Source organism: Scyliorhinus torazame, chromosome 2 (genome assembly GCF_047496885.1).
Source record: "Scyliorhinus torazame isolate Kashiwa2021f chromosome 2, sScyTor2.1, whole genome shotgun sequence".
Taxonomy (NCBI): domain Eukaryota; kingdom Metazoa; phylum Chordata; class Chondrichthyes; order Carcharhiniformes; family Scyliorhinidae; genus Scyliorhinus; species Scyliorhinus torazame.
The window spans coordinates 177,696,134-177,716,572 of record NC_092708.1 but is presented as its reverse complement, the minus strand read 5'-3'; the positions used below and the strand labels follow the sequence as shown (position 1 = coordinate 177,716,572).

Genomic DNA, 20,439 nt, shown 5'->3' with positions numbered 1-20,439 from the left:
ATCCTCAGACGTTCATCGTATGTTAGGCCTACCATTCCTGGGATCATCCGTGTGAATCTCCGCTGGACCCGCTCCAGTGCCAGTATGTCCTTCCTGAGGTGTGGGGCCCAAAATTGCTCACAGTATTCTAAATGGGGCCTAACTAATGCTGTAGCTACATGCATGGTTCAGCTGGGGGGGTGGGGGGGGGGGGGGGGGGAGGGGGTTTGGGGCCGGGAGGGTTTCAGCGGGGGTAGGGAGGTGAGCCATATGGGGGAGGAGTAGGGTTGGGGGGTGATTGTGGGTATGTGGGAGGGGCGACGTGGGCGGTACTGCTGGACATGGGTGGGCCGAGGCACGGAACAGTGTTGGGCAGGGGCGGTGCCAGGCACATTTTCATGCAGTGCGGGGGTTGGGAGTCCAATGCGAACTCACCCATGCGGCCCGATGGAGATCGTTGATCTTCTTCCAGCACTGGGTGACGATCCTCCTGGTTGTGGTGATATGTCTGTAAACAATATTGTGGATAGTTGCTGGTGCGACCTCCAACCAGAAGATGGCGGTACAGATCCACCATGCAGCCTCGAGACAGTGGTCATGTGACAAGACACTCAGATATAAGTGAGGGCAGATCCGGTGATCCTCGGAAAGTTGTAAGACGTACATGAGGACAATCGTGCATTGGGGTAGTTCCGGGGAGAATAAGGAAACTCCTTGATAACTTGCTCTGTATCAGATTGTTACCATACCACATGTGCTTTAATAAAGATCCTGGGTTGGACAAGTGACAAGCGGTTCTGTGGGTTCCTTGCTGGACATTGAACACCAAACACAACATGGTACCAGAGTGCTGAAGATTTAAAGGTAACGACGGCAGTGACAATGTTAAAACAACACTGGTCATGCTCCCCACGCTGACTGCCACTTCCTCCCAGGTGGCACTGGATGCTCTTTGGCTGACACTCCCAGACTCTCGGGGGAACAGGGCATCCCGTCTAGCCTTGACCATGTCCAATAATCTGCCCAGGCCGGCAACCCCGAATCGAGGGGCTGGACTTCTTGGTGGCATGGGCTGGCTGTGCAGGAGCGATTTAAGTGATGCTTCCCTTGTTAGACGGGGACTGACAGCCGGTGAATCAGTCAGCAGGACATCATTTGCGGTGTGAAGCCTCGCGGCCCCAAACCATGCCTCCCGAGCTGAACCACACGTGTGGCTAAAGATGCCCCCTCTGTGTCCCCGCAGGAGAAGTTGGCCACCAACAGATGGGAGAGAGGCCAGTCATGCAGTGGGGCTTTGTTAACTGGACCAATTAACGTTTTATAGCGGCGACGGCCTTGCCGGACCGAGCGTCGGGAGGCTCGTGGCAGTTTCCGCTGGCTACCACATTTAGGAATTTCTCCATTGAATCGCACCCCTGGTTTCAGATAAAAAGTACAGTTTTTACCAGCGTGACAGCTACCAAGGTCAGAATCGTACCCAGGGTTCTTTTGCGAAAAATACCGTGAGGTTGGAGGTGGGGAGCGATTAATCTTGGTCTAAAACTTCACAGTCCCAATGCATGATTCACAGACTCAAATTACGGCTCCATTTTTCCAGGTGGGCCAAATGTGACCCATTTATTTGATAGAAAGTTTTCCAAACATTGGCTTTGCAATACATTAGTCAAACTTGTAACCAACATAATTGTCTTCATTCCTGGCATCGAAGACATTGATTGCAAGAAATCTTACACAAATGAAAGAGTTAAAAGAGTTTTTATTGGAAGCAAACAATGGACATAAATTAATAATGTAGACAGCAAACCACAGTCGATGAAAAACAATCTTCTAACAGCAGTGAAGATTGGATAGAGCTCTGAATACTGACAAACTATATCAAGCTGAAGGCCTATCCAATACATAATACACTCTTCACGAGTATTTCTGAGGTTCAGAAGATCATCTTAAATCAGCATTAAAATTTGTCCAGTCCTAGGGCTTATGCAATGCTGCAGTGCCTTAATGTTGTCATGTATCCATTCTGAAAATCATCCAGATGATTGTTGTGGAAATCAATTTCAATAGCTGAGTGTTTGCATTTTGGAATATCCAGAACTTGTGTGAAGTGAGCAGAAGGCAATCACACTTTGCTCAAATGTATTTGCACTGTGAAAGCTGGGATGGTAACAGATGGTGGCAAAGTGAATCTTTTTACAAATGGCTAGTTGGTTGGAGAACTCAGTATCCTAATAGATTAGAATGTAAATTCTCAGAAGTATCGTGAATGGGAAAGGCAGAGGATTTATTTCCGTGTTGGGTAGCTGTGTGTTTCTTCAGAGTAATGAGTAAGCGTAATATTACCTTAGAACACTGCAAGTAGCTCTTGGAAACCATTTTCAGACAGGGAGGCAAAGACCTTCCTGAAACTGGGAATTGGCCAGGGACCATCCCTCTTGACCAGAAAGCATTATGCAATTCAATATATCGGCCAAATGGGGAAAAGAAAGAGCAGCGAAGATTCCTGGGTCCTACTCTAAGTGAAAATTAAATTAATTTTGGGGAAATTGAATTTTTTGGAGTATTTTGATTAACCCATTGCTATTTGCTATCTGTGACAAATTTAACAAGGGGAATTAATCAATTTAGAGATAGATGAAAAATATTTTATTGTGATTTTTCAGGAATAAAGATTAACACAAGGCGACAGTAAAAACAGAAGACTAACATAAATAATTATAAATGACGACAAAATTACTTTCAGAATACCTTAAAATTTTATTTTCCTAACCAAAGTTGGATATTTTTGAAGGTTCGTCACTTTTGACAGTGCGTAAAGAGCTGATCTCTTTATCAATCTTTTCTGAGAAAATGCCATGTGCCCTTCTTTCTGAGAACTTAGTTCCTGATGTAATTATTTTAAAGTTCACAATGGAGAGCAGAGTCTCAAAAGAATTGCCCTCAGATTTGGAAAACTTGTTCAAGTCATAAACAGTTGGATAAGTGAAACTAATTGGGGATCTTTTGGCAGCTCTAATGCTTTCACTTGCCATACGGTGCCAGAATACCTTTTCCATACATGTGGCTAGAGAGGGCAATGAATAGAGTTCCATATATTTACACTTTCTTGCCTTTAAAAAGCACATTTAGACATGAACCTATTGAGACTGAGCATTTAACATACTACCGCAAGATCTTTTGTAAAAGAATATAAGCTCAGAATAACTATAGGAGATTTATAAGGTTAATAGAACTCATTACGCATCCTAATTTCCATTTGGCTGATGCAATGATAGCTCTATCCTTACATTGAACCCTATATCTAATACTGCATCTGTAATACCTTAAATATTGATTTTAATTACATTTCCATTATTTTTAAATAAATGAATTTGTCGCTTTCAGAATATTCTGAAAATCACGGCATTCATGTTAATTCAACAGTCTCCCATTTATAACTAAACACGACTGTTAATATTGCCAGAATTTGTACATCTATAACCAGACAGGCACGTGAAAGCTCAGTGAATCACAGAATGAGTCTTGTCCGCCCTGTCTGTGATGGTGAGAAAGTGGTGGCCAAAGTGTCAGTCATGAGAAAGTTAAGCTTGAAAACCAATATAAAAATCTTTACTGTGAAGATTAGTGAGCTTGGGTGTATAAATTGGCACTGCACACTCAAAATTAATTTCCAAAATTGAAATTGTACCAGATTTATAGAGTCAGTGTTTAATTTTAATGCTTCAAGACTGGGCTACTATAATTAAATTATTTTCCTTTGTTCCCCTTGTAGTGTCTTCTATCTATCCCCTGAAGACACAGATGTGCTGAGGTAACCCTCCTGGTATAATAACCATTCATGTTTAAACCAAGGTACTGAGCACTGATAGTCTGTTCAATTGCTAAAGTTATCAAACCAGATCTTATCCTCACATGACATTCACAGAACTGTAACTCCTGCAATTACCTATTTCATAGAATCATAGAATTTACAGTACAGAGGGAGGCCATTCGGCCCATCGAGTCTGCACCGGACCCTGGGAAGAGCACCCCACTTAAGCTCACACCTCCACTCTATCCCTGTAACCCCACCTAACCTTTTTTTGGACACTAAGGGCACTTTATCATGGCCAATCCACCTAACCGGCACATCTTTGGACTGTGGAAGGAAACCGGGGCACCCGGAGGAAACCCACGCAGCCACGGGGAGAACGTGCACACTCCGCACAGACAGTGACCCAAGCCGGGAATCGAACCTGGGACCCTGGAGCTGTGAAGCAACTGTGCTAACTGCTGTGCTACCGTGCTGCCCCCAGATCAATAGGGAAAATCCTAGTTAATTTCCATTTCCTTAATCCAGGGATTGACAAACTATCAAGTAATCCCTCATCACTGACTCCAGCTCAGAGGATTCTCTTTCTTCATTCACTTGATTAAAATTTTTCCTAATTTGAAAAACGTTCAATAAATCTTCCCAGCATTTCTACTCCAGTGTCACCCCGTGCTTCAAGTTTTCACTCATAATTAAAACGTTTCATCCCTGGCATCATCCTGACCTACAATTTACATTGTGCACTCTCCATCGCTTCAATGTAATTTCTGTAGTAGGACCCCCAAACTGCATGCAGTCCTCCAATAATTCTGACCTAGCCATTACCGTATGAAATTTATTGTCACCTTTTAACCACATTTATTAAGATGTGATTGTTCTTTGTATGATTTTATCTTCTTGTGCTGACATTACAATTCTAGGTTATGGGTAAATAAGTAGGACATTGAAGGTTCTTGTTTCATGCTATGTTGGGACCAAACTAAAGCAGGAATATCTCTGCTTCTGTCAGCAATAGATGAAACCAGACAGCCATATGCACAATGTATATATACACAATATGTACGTTGTCTGATATGGTAACATTTGATGTGTGCATTGAAACTGGAACTTACTTTCCTCACCTTGACAAAGTGGATATGACTGTAAGGTTAAACCATGCATAGCCGCATCTGTAATGTGTTGTGATTGCAGAATGTAATGGGAATCGGGAATTTGGTGGATGTAATCTGAAATTCTCTTTTTAACAACCTATTGCCATATCATGCACCTAAATATTAACAGGGCTCCACATGGTTAATGCAACTCATCAAGTGAATGAGCACAATTTTGTTTTCATTGGCACTCCATTTCAAATTTATTAAGGAGAGGGGTCTAAAGTACACCTTCTTGGCAATATTTCCATTCACTCATATTAGTTTCTCTTAAGACCCTAGTTGGCCTTTTACGCACAGTTATTCTTTAGCTGCATGGTGAATATTATATAAGTTATCAATCTGAGCCACATGCTTCTTTCAGAGGACAGTTCTGTCAGTCAGATGTACATGTTTTTCTTGTATTATTTGGCACTTTTATTGCCTGCATGGTTGGTGGCTTCAGTATAGATTTGGCCATTGATCTCAAGTGGACAGAGGACATGGAAAAAGCTAATGACCAGCCAGCCATTTTGAGGAGGTTTGAGAGAAACGTAGAAGCACAATCTATATTGAAATGTTCCAAGTACATTTAATTCTCCATAGAACCCATTCATCTATAAATGAACTTAAAATGCATACAGTTTAAAATGAAAGAACTAAGAAAACATTTTGTGGAGGTCAATGTTAATTTTACATTCCCCATAAAATCCTCCTTAAATCTAAACAATCCTCTGTCTGAAATCATAGGCTCATCCAAGTTAGGCTTCCTGTTGTAGGAGGACTTAATGTAACTCCTGGAAATCCTAATCCACTAATTTATTTTAGCAATGTTCTTCTAAGTAAATGTGAAGCCGCATGGAGCAAGTCAAATATGTAACATGAAAGTATCTATTCTAATAATGTGTAACCCTCAGTAAAGATAATTCTTTTAACAGTGATAATCGCAGTATATATTTCACATAGCAATTCAGAATTGAAAGCGCATTTCCATGCAGGGGATAATGTAACTCATGAGTTACATAATAGATTCAGCAATATATCCACAGATTTTTGAGGTGAAGCAGTCACCTGACATGATTGGCCCCAAGCCTCAAACCTTCTTCCCGGGTCTTTGAGTTAAGAAAAAAGTACCAAATTTAAATTCTTCTTTAATTTGTTTTGTTGTGTAATGCTTCTGGTGATTGGCAGTGATCCTGACGTGCTATACATTATCTACTGGTGCCTATTCTCTTACCCCACACGATACCACCCACCTCCTCCTCTACCACCCACTATTCCTGCTTCTGAAGAAAAATAATTAGCTTAGCCTCATGGAAGTGGTCCAGTGCAGTAACAAAGTACTTCCGTGTGATGGTTTCAAATGATGACTCGTTGCCAAAGCATTGAATAAAACGTTGTGAGTTTGGACATTGTGCTTGGGAACTTGAAAAGTTTGGTCCACATTGGGCTTTCACGCAATCTCTATTTGGGTAGACACAATAGTCACTGGTCTATTGTCTGCATGTGCTACTTTTGTAATTAACCATTTTATATCTGAGGAAGGCTTGTACAATTCCTGTGTTTTTGGTTATACTTCAACACAGTGATATAGTGACGATATCTTTAATTTATCTTGAAATTTGCAGGTTTTAGTTGAGTTTGTCTCATCAGCTGTTGATGAAGAGACGAGGGTGCCTTTCTCTCACTGCTTCAGCTCAGACAGTTGTTTCAATTTTTTCAATAATTTCCACAGTGGACTGGGAAGGCGAGAGTAACCCACAATCGTCCTGATCCCACTGGCTCTCCGGACTAGAGTCATCATCAGAACTCAATTCATCTTCATCCTCATCCTCCTCTGTGTCTTCATCGCATGATTCTGGGTAGTGCAACCCTAATGCATTTATCCCCGAATCCTCTGAGGCAGATGGTGAAGAGCAGTGGTTCATCTGTGGTGCTGCTACCTTGTCTGCCTGAGTTGGATTCTTTGGACTGACTGAGGTAGCCCGACTTAAATGATCACCAACCTTTGGGTTAGGCACAGTGGCTGCTGTCTGAGGCTGACACTGAACATAGCACATCTTACCATTGATCCTTTTGACCCGATAGCTGTCAACAAAGAGTTTGGAAATAGTGCAGTACCTTGGTGTATCTGCTGTGAATGGAGGCCTTAGGAAAGAAGCAGTCTTTAGGAAACGTCCCACCAGGGTGAACGACAACTGGACTGTGGCTGCATGGCTGCTTGTGCTGACTGGTATTGAAGTGCTTGGTAGATGTTCTACATGGGTCATAGGCTGGTAAATATATCGACCTGGAAATGGTCAAAACAAATAACAGTGGTAAGAATGCAACAAAGCAAAAGGCTGACATTTATTTTTGCTGATTAATACTAATTTGAGACTTTTTCTTTGGAACAAATCAATATACAACAAGACTGCTAGTTATGTCTATCATAAGTCTCCAGTTTCTCATATATAACCTATTTCTAAAACACAGTATATTTTGGGCACAATCTAACGGCCAAGCCATGCTCAATACGGGACGCATCACAGGCGGTAAATCGTGCAAGAGACCTCTCATGAGGTCGTCATGCCACGAGATCTAACAGGATCTCAAGAAACATCACAATTTGAAATTTTCGGGGGAGATTCCCGCCCAAGCAGTGCCAAGGTGCCAGGTCTCCTGTGCCAGGGGTCAACCTTGGGGATGCCTTGCCCTTAAATCGTTATCAACTCGCATACCATTCTGCATTTCAGGATCAAACATTAAAGCTGGAGAACAGGATAGGGTGTGTGGCCAAAATAAACATTCCTTATCCAACTGCACAAAGTATAAAAACAAAGTGAATACATCGCAGGTGCAAATTCAACTTGGAGAATATGACATGACAGCCTTTACTGAAACATGTAAAATTGTCAGAACTGGGAAAATGAGGAAAGCAATAGAGGGGAAGGAGGAGCCTTAATGTTTAAGGGTGAAATCACTTCAGTGATAAGAAAGGATATCACTAGATATAAACAGGCAGTGGCGACATGATGGGGAGCAGCATTAAGAAATAGAAAAGGATGATGCTGGAGTTATGTGTTGGCTTCTGGTAGTAGCCTTAATGTGGTAGTATTGTCTAAATGCTGAAATTATACAAGCATATAGCAATAGGTATACTGTGGGATTTTAACCCTCATATGGATTGGCTCATGTCAGAAAGGTATTGAAATTATTGAGAGCAAAAAAGGCCCGATTAGATTTACTAATGAGTGTTGAGCCAGATTTAGTTAAAAATCTAATGAAGTGTGAACATTTGCAATAAAGTTGGATTGGATTGGATTTGTTTATTATCACGTGTACCAAGGTACAGTGAAAAGTATTTTTCTGCGAGCAGCTCAACAGATCATTAAGTACATGGGAAGAAAAGAAAATACATAATAGGGCAACACAAGGTATACAACGTAACTACATAAGCACTGGCATCGGATGAAGCATACAGGGTGTAGTGTTAATGAGGTCAGTCCAAAAGAGGATCATTTAGGAGTCTGCTAACAGCGGGGAAGAAGCTGTTTTTGGGTCTGTTCGTGTGTGTTCTCAGACTTCTGTATCTCCTGCCCGATGGAAGAAGTGGATGAACTAATCACGCAAATAGACATGAATGAGTATGATATAGTTGGGATTACGGAGACATGGCTGCAGGGTGACCAGGGATGGGAACTGAATGTCCAGGGGTACTCAGTGTTTAGGAAAGACAGACGAAAAGGACAAGGCGGTGGGGTTGCATTGCTGGTCAAGGAACAAATTAACACAATAGTAAGGATATTAGCTCCACCAATACGGAATCTGTATGGGTAGGGCTGAGAAACACCAAGGGGCAAAAAACGATAGTGGGCGTCATATATAGACCCCCAAACTGCAGTGATATTGTTGGGAGTGACATTAAACCGGAATTTCGACGACATGTGATAAAGGATCAACTGTAATTATGGGTGATTTTAATGTGCATATAGATTGGGAAAATCAAATTAGTCATTAGAGGAGGAATTCCTGGAGCGTATGTGGGATGGTTTTCTGGATCAATGTGTTGAGGAGCCAGCTAGAGAACAGGTCATCCTAGACTGGGTACTGTGTAATGAGAACGCAATCATTGGCAATCTAGTTGTGCACGAGGCCTTGGGGATGATATGATAGAATTTTTCATCAAGATGGAGAATGAAGTAGTTGATTCTGAGACTAGGGTCCTGAATCTTAACAAAGGAATCTACGATGAAATGAGACGTGAGTTGACCATGATCGATTGGGGAATGTTACTTAAAGGGATGACAGTGGATAGATAATAGCAAACATTCAAGAGCGCATGGAGGAACTGCCACAGTTGTTTATTCCTGTCTGGCAAAGAAGTAAAATGGGAAAGGTGGCCAATCCATGGCTTACAAGAAATATTAGGGATAGTATTCGATCTAAGGAAGTAGCATACAAATTGGCCAAGAAAATAAACAGGACTGAGAATTGGGAGCTGTTTAGAATACAGCAAAGAAGGACCAAGGGATTGATTAAAAAGAGAAAAAATAGAGTACGAAAGTAAGCATAAGAACTGACTGTAAAAGTTTCTATAGGTGTGCAAAGAGAAAAAGATTGGTGAAGACAATTGTAGATCCCTTACAGTCAGAACCATGGGAATGTATAAAAGGGGCAAAGAAATGGCTGAGCATCTAAATACATACTTTGGTTCTGTCTTCACAAATGAGGACACAAATAAGGGGCGAAATTCTCCGGAAACGGCGCGATGTCCGCCGACTGGCGCCCAAAACGGCGCAAATCAGACGGGCATCGCGCCGCCCCAAAGGTGCGGAATGCTCCGCATCTTTGGGGGCCGATCCCCAACCTTGAGGGGCTAGGTCGGCGCCGGACGAATTTCCGCCCCGCCAGCTGGCGGAAAAGGCCTTTGGTGCCCCGCCAGCTGGCGCGGAAATGACATCTCCGGGCGGCGCATGCGCAGGAGCCTCAGTTGATAGCTTCCCACGCATGCGCAGTGGAGGGAGTCTCTTCTGCCCCCGCCATGGTGGAGACCGTGGCGGAGGCGGAAGGGAAAGAGTGCCCCCATGGCACAGGCCCGCCCGCGGATCGGTGGGCCCCGATCGCGGGCCAGGCCACTGTGGGGGCACCCCCCGGAGCCAGATCGCCCCCCCCTCTCCCCCCAGGACCCCGGAGCCCGACCGCGCCGCCTTGTCCCACCGGTAAGGTAGGTGGTTTAATTTACGCCGGCGGGATAGGCATTCTAGCGGCGGGATTTCGGCCCATCCGGGCCGGAGAATCGTGCGGGGGGGGGGGGGGGGGGGGCCGCCAACCGGCGCGGCGCGATTCCCGCCCCTGCCGAATATCTGGTGCCGGAGACTTCGGCAACCGGCGGGGACGGGATTCACGCCAGCCCCCGGCGGGGGGTCGGAGAATCTCGCCCCTGATACCAGAAATGTTGGGGAATGCAGGATTTAGTGAGAGGGAGGAACTGAAGGCGATAATTATCAGTAGAGAAATGGTGTTGGGGAAATTGATGGGATTGAAGCCCGATAAATTCCCACTATTCCATTATTTAAAAAGTGAGGTAGAGAGAAAGCAGAGAATTGTGGACCAGTAATCCTGATGTCAGTAGTGGGTAAAAGTCGAGAATTCATTATCAAAGATTTTATATCCGAGCACTTAGAACACAGTGGCAGGATTGGACAGAGTCAGCATGGATTCATGAAGGGGAAATCATGCTTAACAAATGTGCTGAAATTCTTCAAGGATGTAACTAGTAGAATTGATGAAGGGGAGCCAGTGGATGCGGAGTATTTGGACTTTCAGAAGACTTTTGACAAGGTCCCGCATAAAAGATTAGCGTATAAAATTAAAGCGCACGGGATTGGGGATAGTTATTGAGATGGATAGAAAACTGGTTGGCAGATGGGAAACAAAGAGTAGGAATAAGCAGGTCTTTTTCAAATTGGCAGGCAGTGACTAGTGGGGTACTGCAGGGATCAGTGCTAGGACCCCAGCTATTCACAATATATATTAATGATTTAGAGGAGGGAACAAAATGTCACATCTTCAAATTTGCAGATGACACCAAGTTAGGTGGGAGGGTGAGCTGTGAGGAGGATGCAGAGATCTTTCAGTGTGATTTGGACAGGTTGAGTGAGTGAGTAAATGAATGACAGATGCAGTATAATTTGGATAAATTTTGATTTTGATTTGATTTGATTTATTGTCATATGTACCGAAGTACAGTGAAAAGTATTTTTCGGCAGCCGAGGGAACGTACACAGTACGTACATAGTAGACAAAAAGAATAATCAACAGAGTACATTGACAAATGGTACATCGACAAACAGTGATTGGTTACAGTGCAGAACAAGGGGCCAAACAAAGCAAATACATGAGCAAGAGCAGCGTAGGGCGTCGTGTATAGTGTTCTTACAGGGAACAGATCAGTCTGAAGGGGAGTCGTTGAGGAGTCTTGTAGCTGAGGGGAAGAAGCTGGTCCTATATCTGGAATATGAGGTTATCCACTTTGGTGGCAAAAACAAGAAGGCAGACTATTATCTAAATGACCATAAATTAGGAGAGATGAATGTGCAAAGAGACAAAGCAGATGCAGCAGGTGGTAAAGAAGACAAATGGTATACTGGCCTTCAATGCAAGAGGAGCAGAGATATCTTGCAATTATACAGGGCCTTGTCACACCTGGAATATTGTGTGCAGTTTTGGTCTACTTGTCTGAGGAAGGATGTTCTAGCTATAGAGGGAGTGTAGCGAAGGTTTACCAGACTGATTTCTGGTATGGCGGAACTGACATACGAGGAGATGTTGAATTGGTATTCGCTGGGGTTCAGAAGAATGAGGGAGGATCTCATAGAAACTTATAAAATTCCAACAGGACTGGACAGGGTGGATGCAGGAAGGATGTTCCCGATGGTGGCTGTGCCCAGAACCAGGTGTCACAGTCTGAGGATACTGGGTAGACCATTTAGGACAGAGATGAGGAGAAATTTCTTCACCCAGAGAGTGGTGAGCCTGTGGAATCTGTTACCGCAGGAAGTAGGTGAGTCCAAGACATTGTATGGTTTCAAGAAGCAGTTAGATGTAACGCTTAAGGCAAAGGGGATCAAAGGATATGGGGAAAAGCGGGATTAGGTTATTGAGTTGGATGATCAGCCATGATTATAACGAATGGCAGAGCGGGCTTGAAGGGCCGAAAGGCATCCGCCTGCTCCTATCTTTTCCATGTTTCTATTTAATTAATAGTGATCATGATATCGTCAAGTTCAACGGGATAAACGTGAAATTGCTGCTGAGGGTCCACCCGCTCACGTTATGGCTGACTGTGCTGGAGGGAGGGTCCGGAGCCCCCAAAATAGGTTAGTTACATGGACTGTTTAGGCACTAAATGGTCCGATTAAAAGGTTTACTCATTTGAGGACGTTGAATGCAGCGGCTGTCTTCTTGCAGGAGACACATTTGCGGATTAGAGATTAGACACGACTGCGGAAAGGGTGGGTGGGGCAGGTGTTCCACTCAAACTTTGATTCAAGATCGAAGGAGTTGATCAACAGGGGAACAGATTTTACAGTGCTTTGACAGACCCTGGGGGACTGTATATTATGGTGAGTGTGGTGCTGGTAGTGCGCCAGTGGTATTCGCGAACATTTATGCACCAAATTGGATGATGCAGATTTTATCAAAACTGGACCAACACCAGTTGGTTATGCGAAGAGATTTCGATAGTGTATTAGACACAAGGATGGACAGGTCAGGTCTGAGGTCCCTTCTGGGATGGCCAGGGAGTTGGCTGTGTTCATGGAACAGATGTGGGGGGTGGATCCATGGAGTTTTAGTCACCCAGGGGAGGGGGAGTTTTCCTTCTTCTCTCACGTGCACCGGTCTACTCCAGAATAGATTTATTCATAGTGGGAAAGGCGTTACTCCCACTGTGGTGGGAGCTGGATACTCGGTGATAGCAATCTTGACCATGCTCCACACTATGTGGATATGCGATTGGTGGCAGGCCGAACCCAGCGCCCACCATGCAGGTTGGACACATCCCTCCTGGCAGATAAGGGGTTTTGTGAAAGGGTGGCTTCAGCCATGCGTAATTACGTGGATTCCAACCAGAATGGGGGAGGGGGGTTTGCCTTCCACAATCTGGAAAGCATGGAAGGCGGTGACCAGAGCAGAAATAATATTGTACGATGCCCACAAGGATGAAGTTGGCAGGGCTGAAAGAGAAATATTGGTTGACTTATTCTTGGAGGCGGATCAGCAGTACTCCAAGTCCCGAAGGCAGAGTTATTGGCCTCAATTTCTCTAATCCTGAAAAAGAACAAAGATTTCCTAGAGTGTGGATCTTATAGGCCTATTTTACTAAATACTGACGCAAAGTTACTAGTTAAGGTTCTGGTGAAACGCCAGGAGGGGTGTGTACGAGAAGTGATCCCTGAGGACCAGGGGCGAAATTCTACGGAAACGGCGCGATGTCCGCCGACTGGCGCCCAATACGGCGCAAATCAGACGGGCATCGCGCCGCCCCAAAGGTGCGGAATCCTCCGCATCTTTGGGGGCCGAGCCCCAACCTTGAGGGGCTAGGTCGGCGCCGGACGAATTTCCGCCCCGCCAGCTGGCGGAAAAGGCCTTTGGTGCCCCGCCAGCCGGCGCGGAAATGACATCTCCGGGCGGCGCATGCGTGGGAGCGTCAGCGGCCGCTGACGGCATTCCCGCACATGCGCAGTGGAGGGAGTCTCTTCCGCCTCCGCCATGGTGGAGACCGTGGCGAAGGCGGAAGGGAAAGAGTGCCCCCACAGCACAGTCCCGCCGGCGGATCGGTGGGCCTCGATCGCGGGCTAGGCCACCGTGGGGGCACCCCCCGGGGCCAGATCGCCCCGCGCCCCCCCTAGGACCCCGGAGCCCGCCCGCGCCGCCTTGTCCCGCCGGTAAGGTATTTGGTTTAATTTACGCCGGCGGGACAGGCATTTTAGCGGTGGGACTTGGGCCGAAGTCCCACCCGGGCCGGAGAATCGAGCGGGGGGGCCCGCCAACCGGCGCGCCGCGATTCCCGCCCCCGCCGAATATCCGGTGTCGGAGACTTCGGCAACCGGTGGGGGCGGGATTCACGCCAGCCCCCGGCGATTCTCCGACCCGGCGGGGGGTCGGAGAATCTCGCCCCAGATGTTGTTTGTCAGGGGCCGGCAGTTGTCGTTCACAATCAGGAGGCTTTTGAATGTAGTCATGTCGCCCACGGTGGCGAAGGCCTCTGTGGAGAAGGTCTTTGACCGTGTGGAGTGGGGCTACCTCTTCAAGATTTTAGGGCGATTTGGGTGAAGTCCAACATTTATTTCCTGGGTGAAACTGCTATATAATGCCCCACGGCTAGTGTCTGGACCAATGATGTGAGCTCAGGATATTTTCAAATACACAGGGGTACGAGACAGAGATGCCCACTGCCCCCACTATTGTTCGCATTAGCGATTGAACCGTTGGCCATTGCGCTTAGATCTTCAGGGGAAAGGAAAGGTAGAATAATAATAATCTTTATTAATGTCACAAGTAGACTTACATTAACACTGCAATGAAGTTACTGTGAAAATCCCTAGTCCCCACATTCCGGCGCCTGTTCTGTACACTGAGGGACAATTCAGAATGTCCAATTCACCGAACAAGCACATCTTTCGGGACTTGTGGAAAGAAACTGGAGCACGTGGAAGAAACCCAAGCAGGCACAGGGAGAACGTGCAGACTCCGCACCTAAGCCGGGAATCGAACCCGTGACCATGGCGCTATGAAGCAACAGTGCCAGCGACTATGCTATCGTTCCTGAGAGGGGGTTGAGAAACAGAAAGGTGTCTCTTTATGCAAACGGTTTGCTGTTATAAGTCTCTAATCCTCTCACAGGTATGGGAGAAATTATGGAACTGTTGAAAAATTCAGATCCTTCTCGGGGTACAGATTGAATATGAGCGAAATCTTCCCAGTGAATTGCCTGAGGAAGAGAACAGGTCTGGGGAGGCTGCCTTTTAAACTGACCAAGACAAAGTGTAGGTATTTAGAGATTCAGGTGGCACACAATTGAACACTGTTACATAAGCTAAACTTGGTCAGTCTGGTGGAGGAGTTCAAGGGGGACCCGAAGAGGTGGGAACCCCTCCCGCTATCCTTGGCGGGTTGAGTATACACGGTCTAAATGAACATTTTGCCGAGGTTTCTATTTGCGTTCCAGTACCTTCCGCTCTTCCTCCCTACATCTTTCTTTCGCTAGGGTTGAGAGATTAATCTCTGCCTTTGCCTGGTCGGAAAAGACTCCCAGGATTAGAAGAGCCTTCCAGCAGAGAGGTGACAATTAGGTGGGTTGGCGGGTGCTCTATGACTGGGCGATGAACATTAGGAAAGTGTGAAGATGGTTTGAGGAGCCAGGTGTGGGGTGGGGCCGGATGGAGGAGGCCTCTTGTGTCGAGTCGTGTCTAAGGGCATTGGTTGCGGCACCTCTTCCGTTCTCCCCGGCCTGACTCTCGACGAGACCGGTGGTAGTGGCACCTTTAAGAATTTGGAACCAATTTAGGCAACATATTGGATGATGGGACATGACATTACTGTCGCCAATTTGTGATAATCAGGGCTGGATGCAATAGACAGGACATGGAGAAGAACAAGGTTGAGAGATTCAGGGATTTGTTTGTGGAAGGTAAGTTTGCGGGTCCAGAGGAGGTGAAGGAGAAATTTCAACTTCCGAGGGCGAGTGCAATCAGGTATTTGCAGGTGAGGAACTTTCCCCAGTTGCAGAGACCCACACTGATAGATAGGATGCTATCACAGGATGAGATGAGGCAAGGGAAGATCTCTGATATATATGAGTGTTTGCTGGAGACGGGTAAACCATCACAAGAAGAGGTGAGGGGGAAGTGGGAAGAAGAGCTGGGCCAAGGGCTAGAGGGAGGGGTGTGGAGTGAGATCCTGCATAGGGTGAATTTTACCTCCTCCTGCGATAGGCTGAGCCTGATACAATTTAAAGTAGTACATAGAATGTACTTAACTAAGATGCGTATGAGTGGCTTCTTCCGCAGGGTAGAGGACAATGTGAGCGTTGTTCAGGAGGTCGCGACTCACTCACACATGTTCTGGTCCTGCCCCAAGGTGGGTTGGTTTCTGGGTCTCGTTTTTTGAGATCGTGTCGGAGATCGTTGGGGTCAAGCTCGAACCGTGTCTGCTGGTGGTGATCTTTGGGATGTCAAATTTTACAGAACTGGGTCCAGTTTTTGATCGGGGTGGCGGTAGAATGAGGCTCTTCACAGGGTCAACTCCACCTCCTCTTTGTGCTAGGCTCAGATTGATCCAGTTCAAGGTGGTTCACAGGGTGAATTTTACCAGGGCGCAGGTGAGTGGTTTCTTCGCGAGCTTGGAGGATAGGTGCACTCGTTGTCCTAGGGAACCAGCGAATCATATGCACATGTTTTGGTCTTGCCCTAAACTGGGAAGCTTCTGGGTCTCCTTTTCAGCACCATGTCGGGGATTCTGGTGCCCGTTGGTGGCTATTTTTCGTGTATCGGACTCGCCGGACTGCAGACGGGGTGACGGCCGCCGTCCTTGCCTTCGCCTCGTTAATAGCCCGGAGACAAGTTCTGTTTGGGTGGAGGTCTCTGACATAGCCCAGTGCCTCAGCCTGGCTGAGTGATCTGATGGAAGTTTTGTATCTTGAGAAGGACAAGTTCACCATGAGAAGGTCGGTGGACGGGCTTTATTTGAGGTAGCAGCCTTTCATCTCCTTTTGCAGGGAATTTATCACCATCAGTTGCTGGGGGGGGGGGGTTGGTTTTTGGCTAAGTCTTGTTTGTTTATGGACGGTTGGGTTGGGGGGGGGGGGTGGTTGTGGGTGGGTGTATTTTGCAAGGCTGTTTGTTATATATTATTGTTTTCTTTTACCTTGATATAATGAAAAACCTTTCTGAATAAAAATATATTTTTTTAAACGGACCCAAATCTGAGGCTGAGGTGCAGTTTGTAATGTTGTCAGCGTGTGACAGGCTACAAGTAGAAAGGGACACTCTTGCGCTCATGGTATCTTTCTTCACCTTACGGATGTAATGGGAGATTAACACCATGGAGACAGAGTGGACATGCCTGATGGAAGGGCAGGAAAAGTTTGCTCAAAGGAGAAGGCCGTTCAAGTGGCTAGAGTGTCCAGCTATAGGGAATAGCGAGGTGGGGACCCACTGCAGACAGAGTGAAGACAACTCAATCTCCAGGTTTTGGGAATGCAGGGTAATGTTGACCATACAACAAGCTGTCATCACAGAAGCTGTCATCTCAGGATATTAAATGAGTGGAAATATCTGTTAGGTGCACTAATCTCTCTTTACTATTGTCTCACATGTCTCGTGCAGATGTGCAAACAGCATGCTGACATGCAGATGGTGCATGGTACACTCCGCAGCATCAGCCAGTCAATGGTGTGAATGGTGCAGAGAGACAAAGTGGATGCCAGCTGGGTTCCAGCTCGTGGTTCCCTCCAGTAATTGAGAACACCAGGAAAGGGCTGAGATGGTGAGAAAAGGCTTTGAAGGGGTCACTTCTCAGCAAACCTATCTGAATGAAACCCTGAGCAAAACTACTTTGAATGAGAAGCGCAAAAAGGGGTATCCAGGAGTGCTATGGTAAGAGAAATTTGGAGGAAGGTCTGTTAACCAAAGACTGCCAAGCATCTCAGGTGCAGATCTGGAGAGTTACAACAGTGAGAAAAGCTTCAAATTATTTAACCCCTTTAATGTGGAGGAACGTTCTAGATAGCTGAGACATGAGAATTTGAGAATAGCCCAAGGAAGGAGAGATAAGAAAAGATAGCCTGATAAAGGGTCTGGCCTGCCCATTCTGGTTCAATATCTGATAGTCTTGACTATGTTGGACCTTGGCTTTCTGTTGTTATCTTGAACTGCACTGTGTCCTCTTTTTCCAACACTCTGCTACAGTTTGCTGCTGACTACTTTGCATAATTTCTGCTGTGGGTCTATAAGTTCCATCTCACAGTTTTCCACACTGGTGGCTACCGCCTACCTCTGTCCTGATGCAGATAAGCAGCCCCCTTGCTGAGACACTGCCTACTCCACCATGATGTGATTCTGAACGAACACTGATGCCAATCCCCAGGTCCATTAAGATAGCAGTCCGCCTAAGTGAGCTTTCAGCGAGCTTGCTGAGTGGCCAAGTGACAATGTTGGGGTGGGTTTGATCCCCTGCCGCCCTGATTGAAAATCTGAACATTGGGAAACTGGCGTGCTGACCCGGGAAGCGGGATTCAACTATCACCTGACCAAAAACATATTGGTCACCAGCGACTGAAAAACCAGGTAAACATTAAAGCAGGTGTGAAAACCAAACTCTTTCTAAAATGTTGAGCAGTATGGATAATGTAGATGAAAATATATTTATTTAATTTAGGCTGTGAGTTCAGAGCTACAAGATCTGCTTTTTGCATTAACAAGCTTCAAGCAAGCCAAGAGGGATTGCTTTACTCTTGCACCTTAACAGGAGGCTTCACACATACATGACGTCGGTGCCAGTAGCTATTTCAGGAAATGTGGGGAAGAAAATCAAAATGAATGATGGATTATTTTAAAGGAGACAATCAAATAAATTGTCAGGGAGGAACCATTTAAATTCTTACTTTAAACTAAATGAACAATCTACAAAAATATAATGGATTCTTTTCCCCTGCATCAATATTATTAAAGCTTACTAAAAATAACATATTTAATCACTGGATAACAGTCAGATCCTCTACGGCAGCTTTTTCTGACAACATGCATGATCAAAAAACGATATTTCAGGGCAGGATATTCTGTGGTCAGGCAATGTCTGATGAAACCTGGATTTGATGGCACCATAAGTAAAACCTGGCTTTTGCAAAAGCTGTAACAACTACCTGGTTATTTCGGCACTCACCGGGAACTGCTGTTGCTTTAAAGGCAGGAAATGTTGGATAAACTCAGGAGGTCTGGCAGAGACAGAAATTGAATTCACATTTCATGTCTGTGACGAAAGCATTAACTCTAGACTCTGCCAATTTTGTTGAGTGTTTCAGAAATTTTCTGTTGTTATTTCAAAGTTCCAGCATCTGTCATGTTTTGCTGGTGTGTGAAAGTTCTCCACTGTTTTGGGAAGCACTTCGGGAGGGCTGCTTTCCAAGTTTTTTTCATTCAATTCCACACGCAGTAGTGAAATAAAATAAGATTTGGATAAGAGAGGAGATAGCTTTCACACATTATTCAGTTTTTAGTACTGGAATATCTTCCAATGGTGTTTCTCACAGTGAGTCCAAGTTTGTATAAGAGCAGGAATATTATATCAAGGAGCATTACACTGACCTATCAGCATTAGGTTAGGGCTTGAATCTAGGACCACTGCAAAGGTAACTTAGGATCAGGCAGTCCTATGATGGTGGTTCAGGATCTAGCAGTAGCTAGATTTCAGTATGTAATTAAGACCTCCATGGAACAGGCAGCCCTACCCGCCTCCTGCTCACAGCTGACAAATCTTCCCAGTGATGGGACAGCAATGGAGAGCTGTCCCGATGTGGCTTTGCACTATTTGACCAGCCCCCTCACCTCCATTTCCGCCACATCAGGGCTGGTAAAATTCAGTCCACTCAGCACAGTTCTTCTCTCCATATTACCAAAAGGATATTGAAACAACTAGAAAAAACAAATTGCATTTCTATAGTGCTTTTCCCAACCACTGGAATTCAGGTAATGAACTACTTTTGAAATGTAGGAAATGCAACAGCCAATTTACACACAGCAAGATCCCACAAACAGCAATGTGAGCATGACTGTTTTTTGTGATATTGATTGAGGGTAAATATTAGTTATGACACCAGGGAGAACTTCTCTGCTCTGCCTCAAAATATTGCCATGGGATCTTTTACATCCAAGCAGACAGATATGGCCTCAGATTAACGTATTATCCAAAAGGTGGCACCTGTGCTAGTGCAGCACGCTCTCAGTATTTCACTGGGGGTAAGGGAGGGATACACCTCTCACAGGCAGGCTTGCCCAATACTTTGGAGTGGTTCATCCTGTGTTGGCCCTTTGCCCAACTTTCACCTGTGCCACCATGTAATTGTTATCATGTTCAGTTTCCACACACTGGCAAACCATTTTGATGGGTGGGCCCCAGGTGAGAGTAGACTTAAGGTCTCATGCCCTCTGCAACTTGGGAATTTGTCTATCTTGGTAAAAGATTCACCTGAGGAAGGAGCAGCGCTCCGAAAGCTAGTGACATCGAAACAAACCTGTTGGACTTTAACCTGGTGTTGTAAGACTTCGTACTTGGTAAAAGAAGGCTGATTCTGGTGAACTGCGCGAATGAGGCCCAGCTAAGGTCCAGCTGCCCTGAAAATGGTCAACATCGTGTCGTGGAATGTAATAAGCTCAACGACACACAGACGGTGTCCTGGTCACCAACTGCATCCAGATCTATCTCCAGCCACCTAGACCAATAGCCAACTATATCAAGACAGGGTCAGGATGAGAGAATGAG

The 20,439-nt window shown here is 45.5% G+C and overlaps 1 protein-coding gene across 1 annotated transcript in view; it reads right to left on the bottom strand.

Annotated features, from left to right (window-relative positions):
- Positions 1 to 1,718: 1,718 nt before the first annotated feature.
- LOC140393971 (UPF0524 protein C3orf70 homolog A) overlaps positions 1,719 to 20,439 on the bottom strand; it is a 50,181-nt gene continuing 31,460 nt past the window's right edge. The window contains exon 2 of the mRNA XM_072480679.1: positions 1,719 to 7,207. Within this exon, the coding sequence (XP_072336780.1) occupies positions 6,615 to 7,207 (593 nt within the window). The 3' untranslated portion in view covers positions 1,719 to 6,614. The remainder of the gene's footprint in view (positions 7,208 to 20,439) is intronic.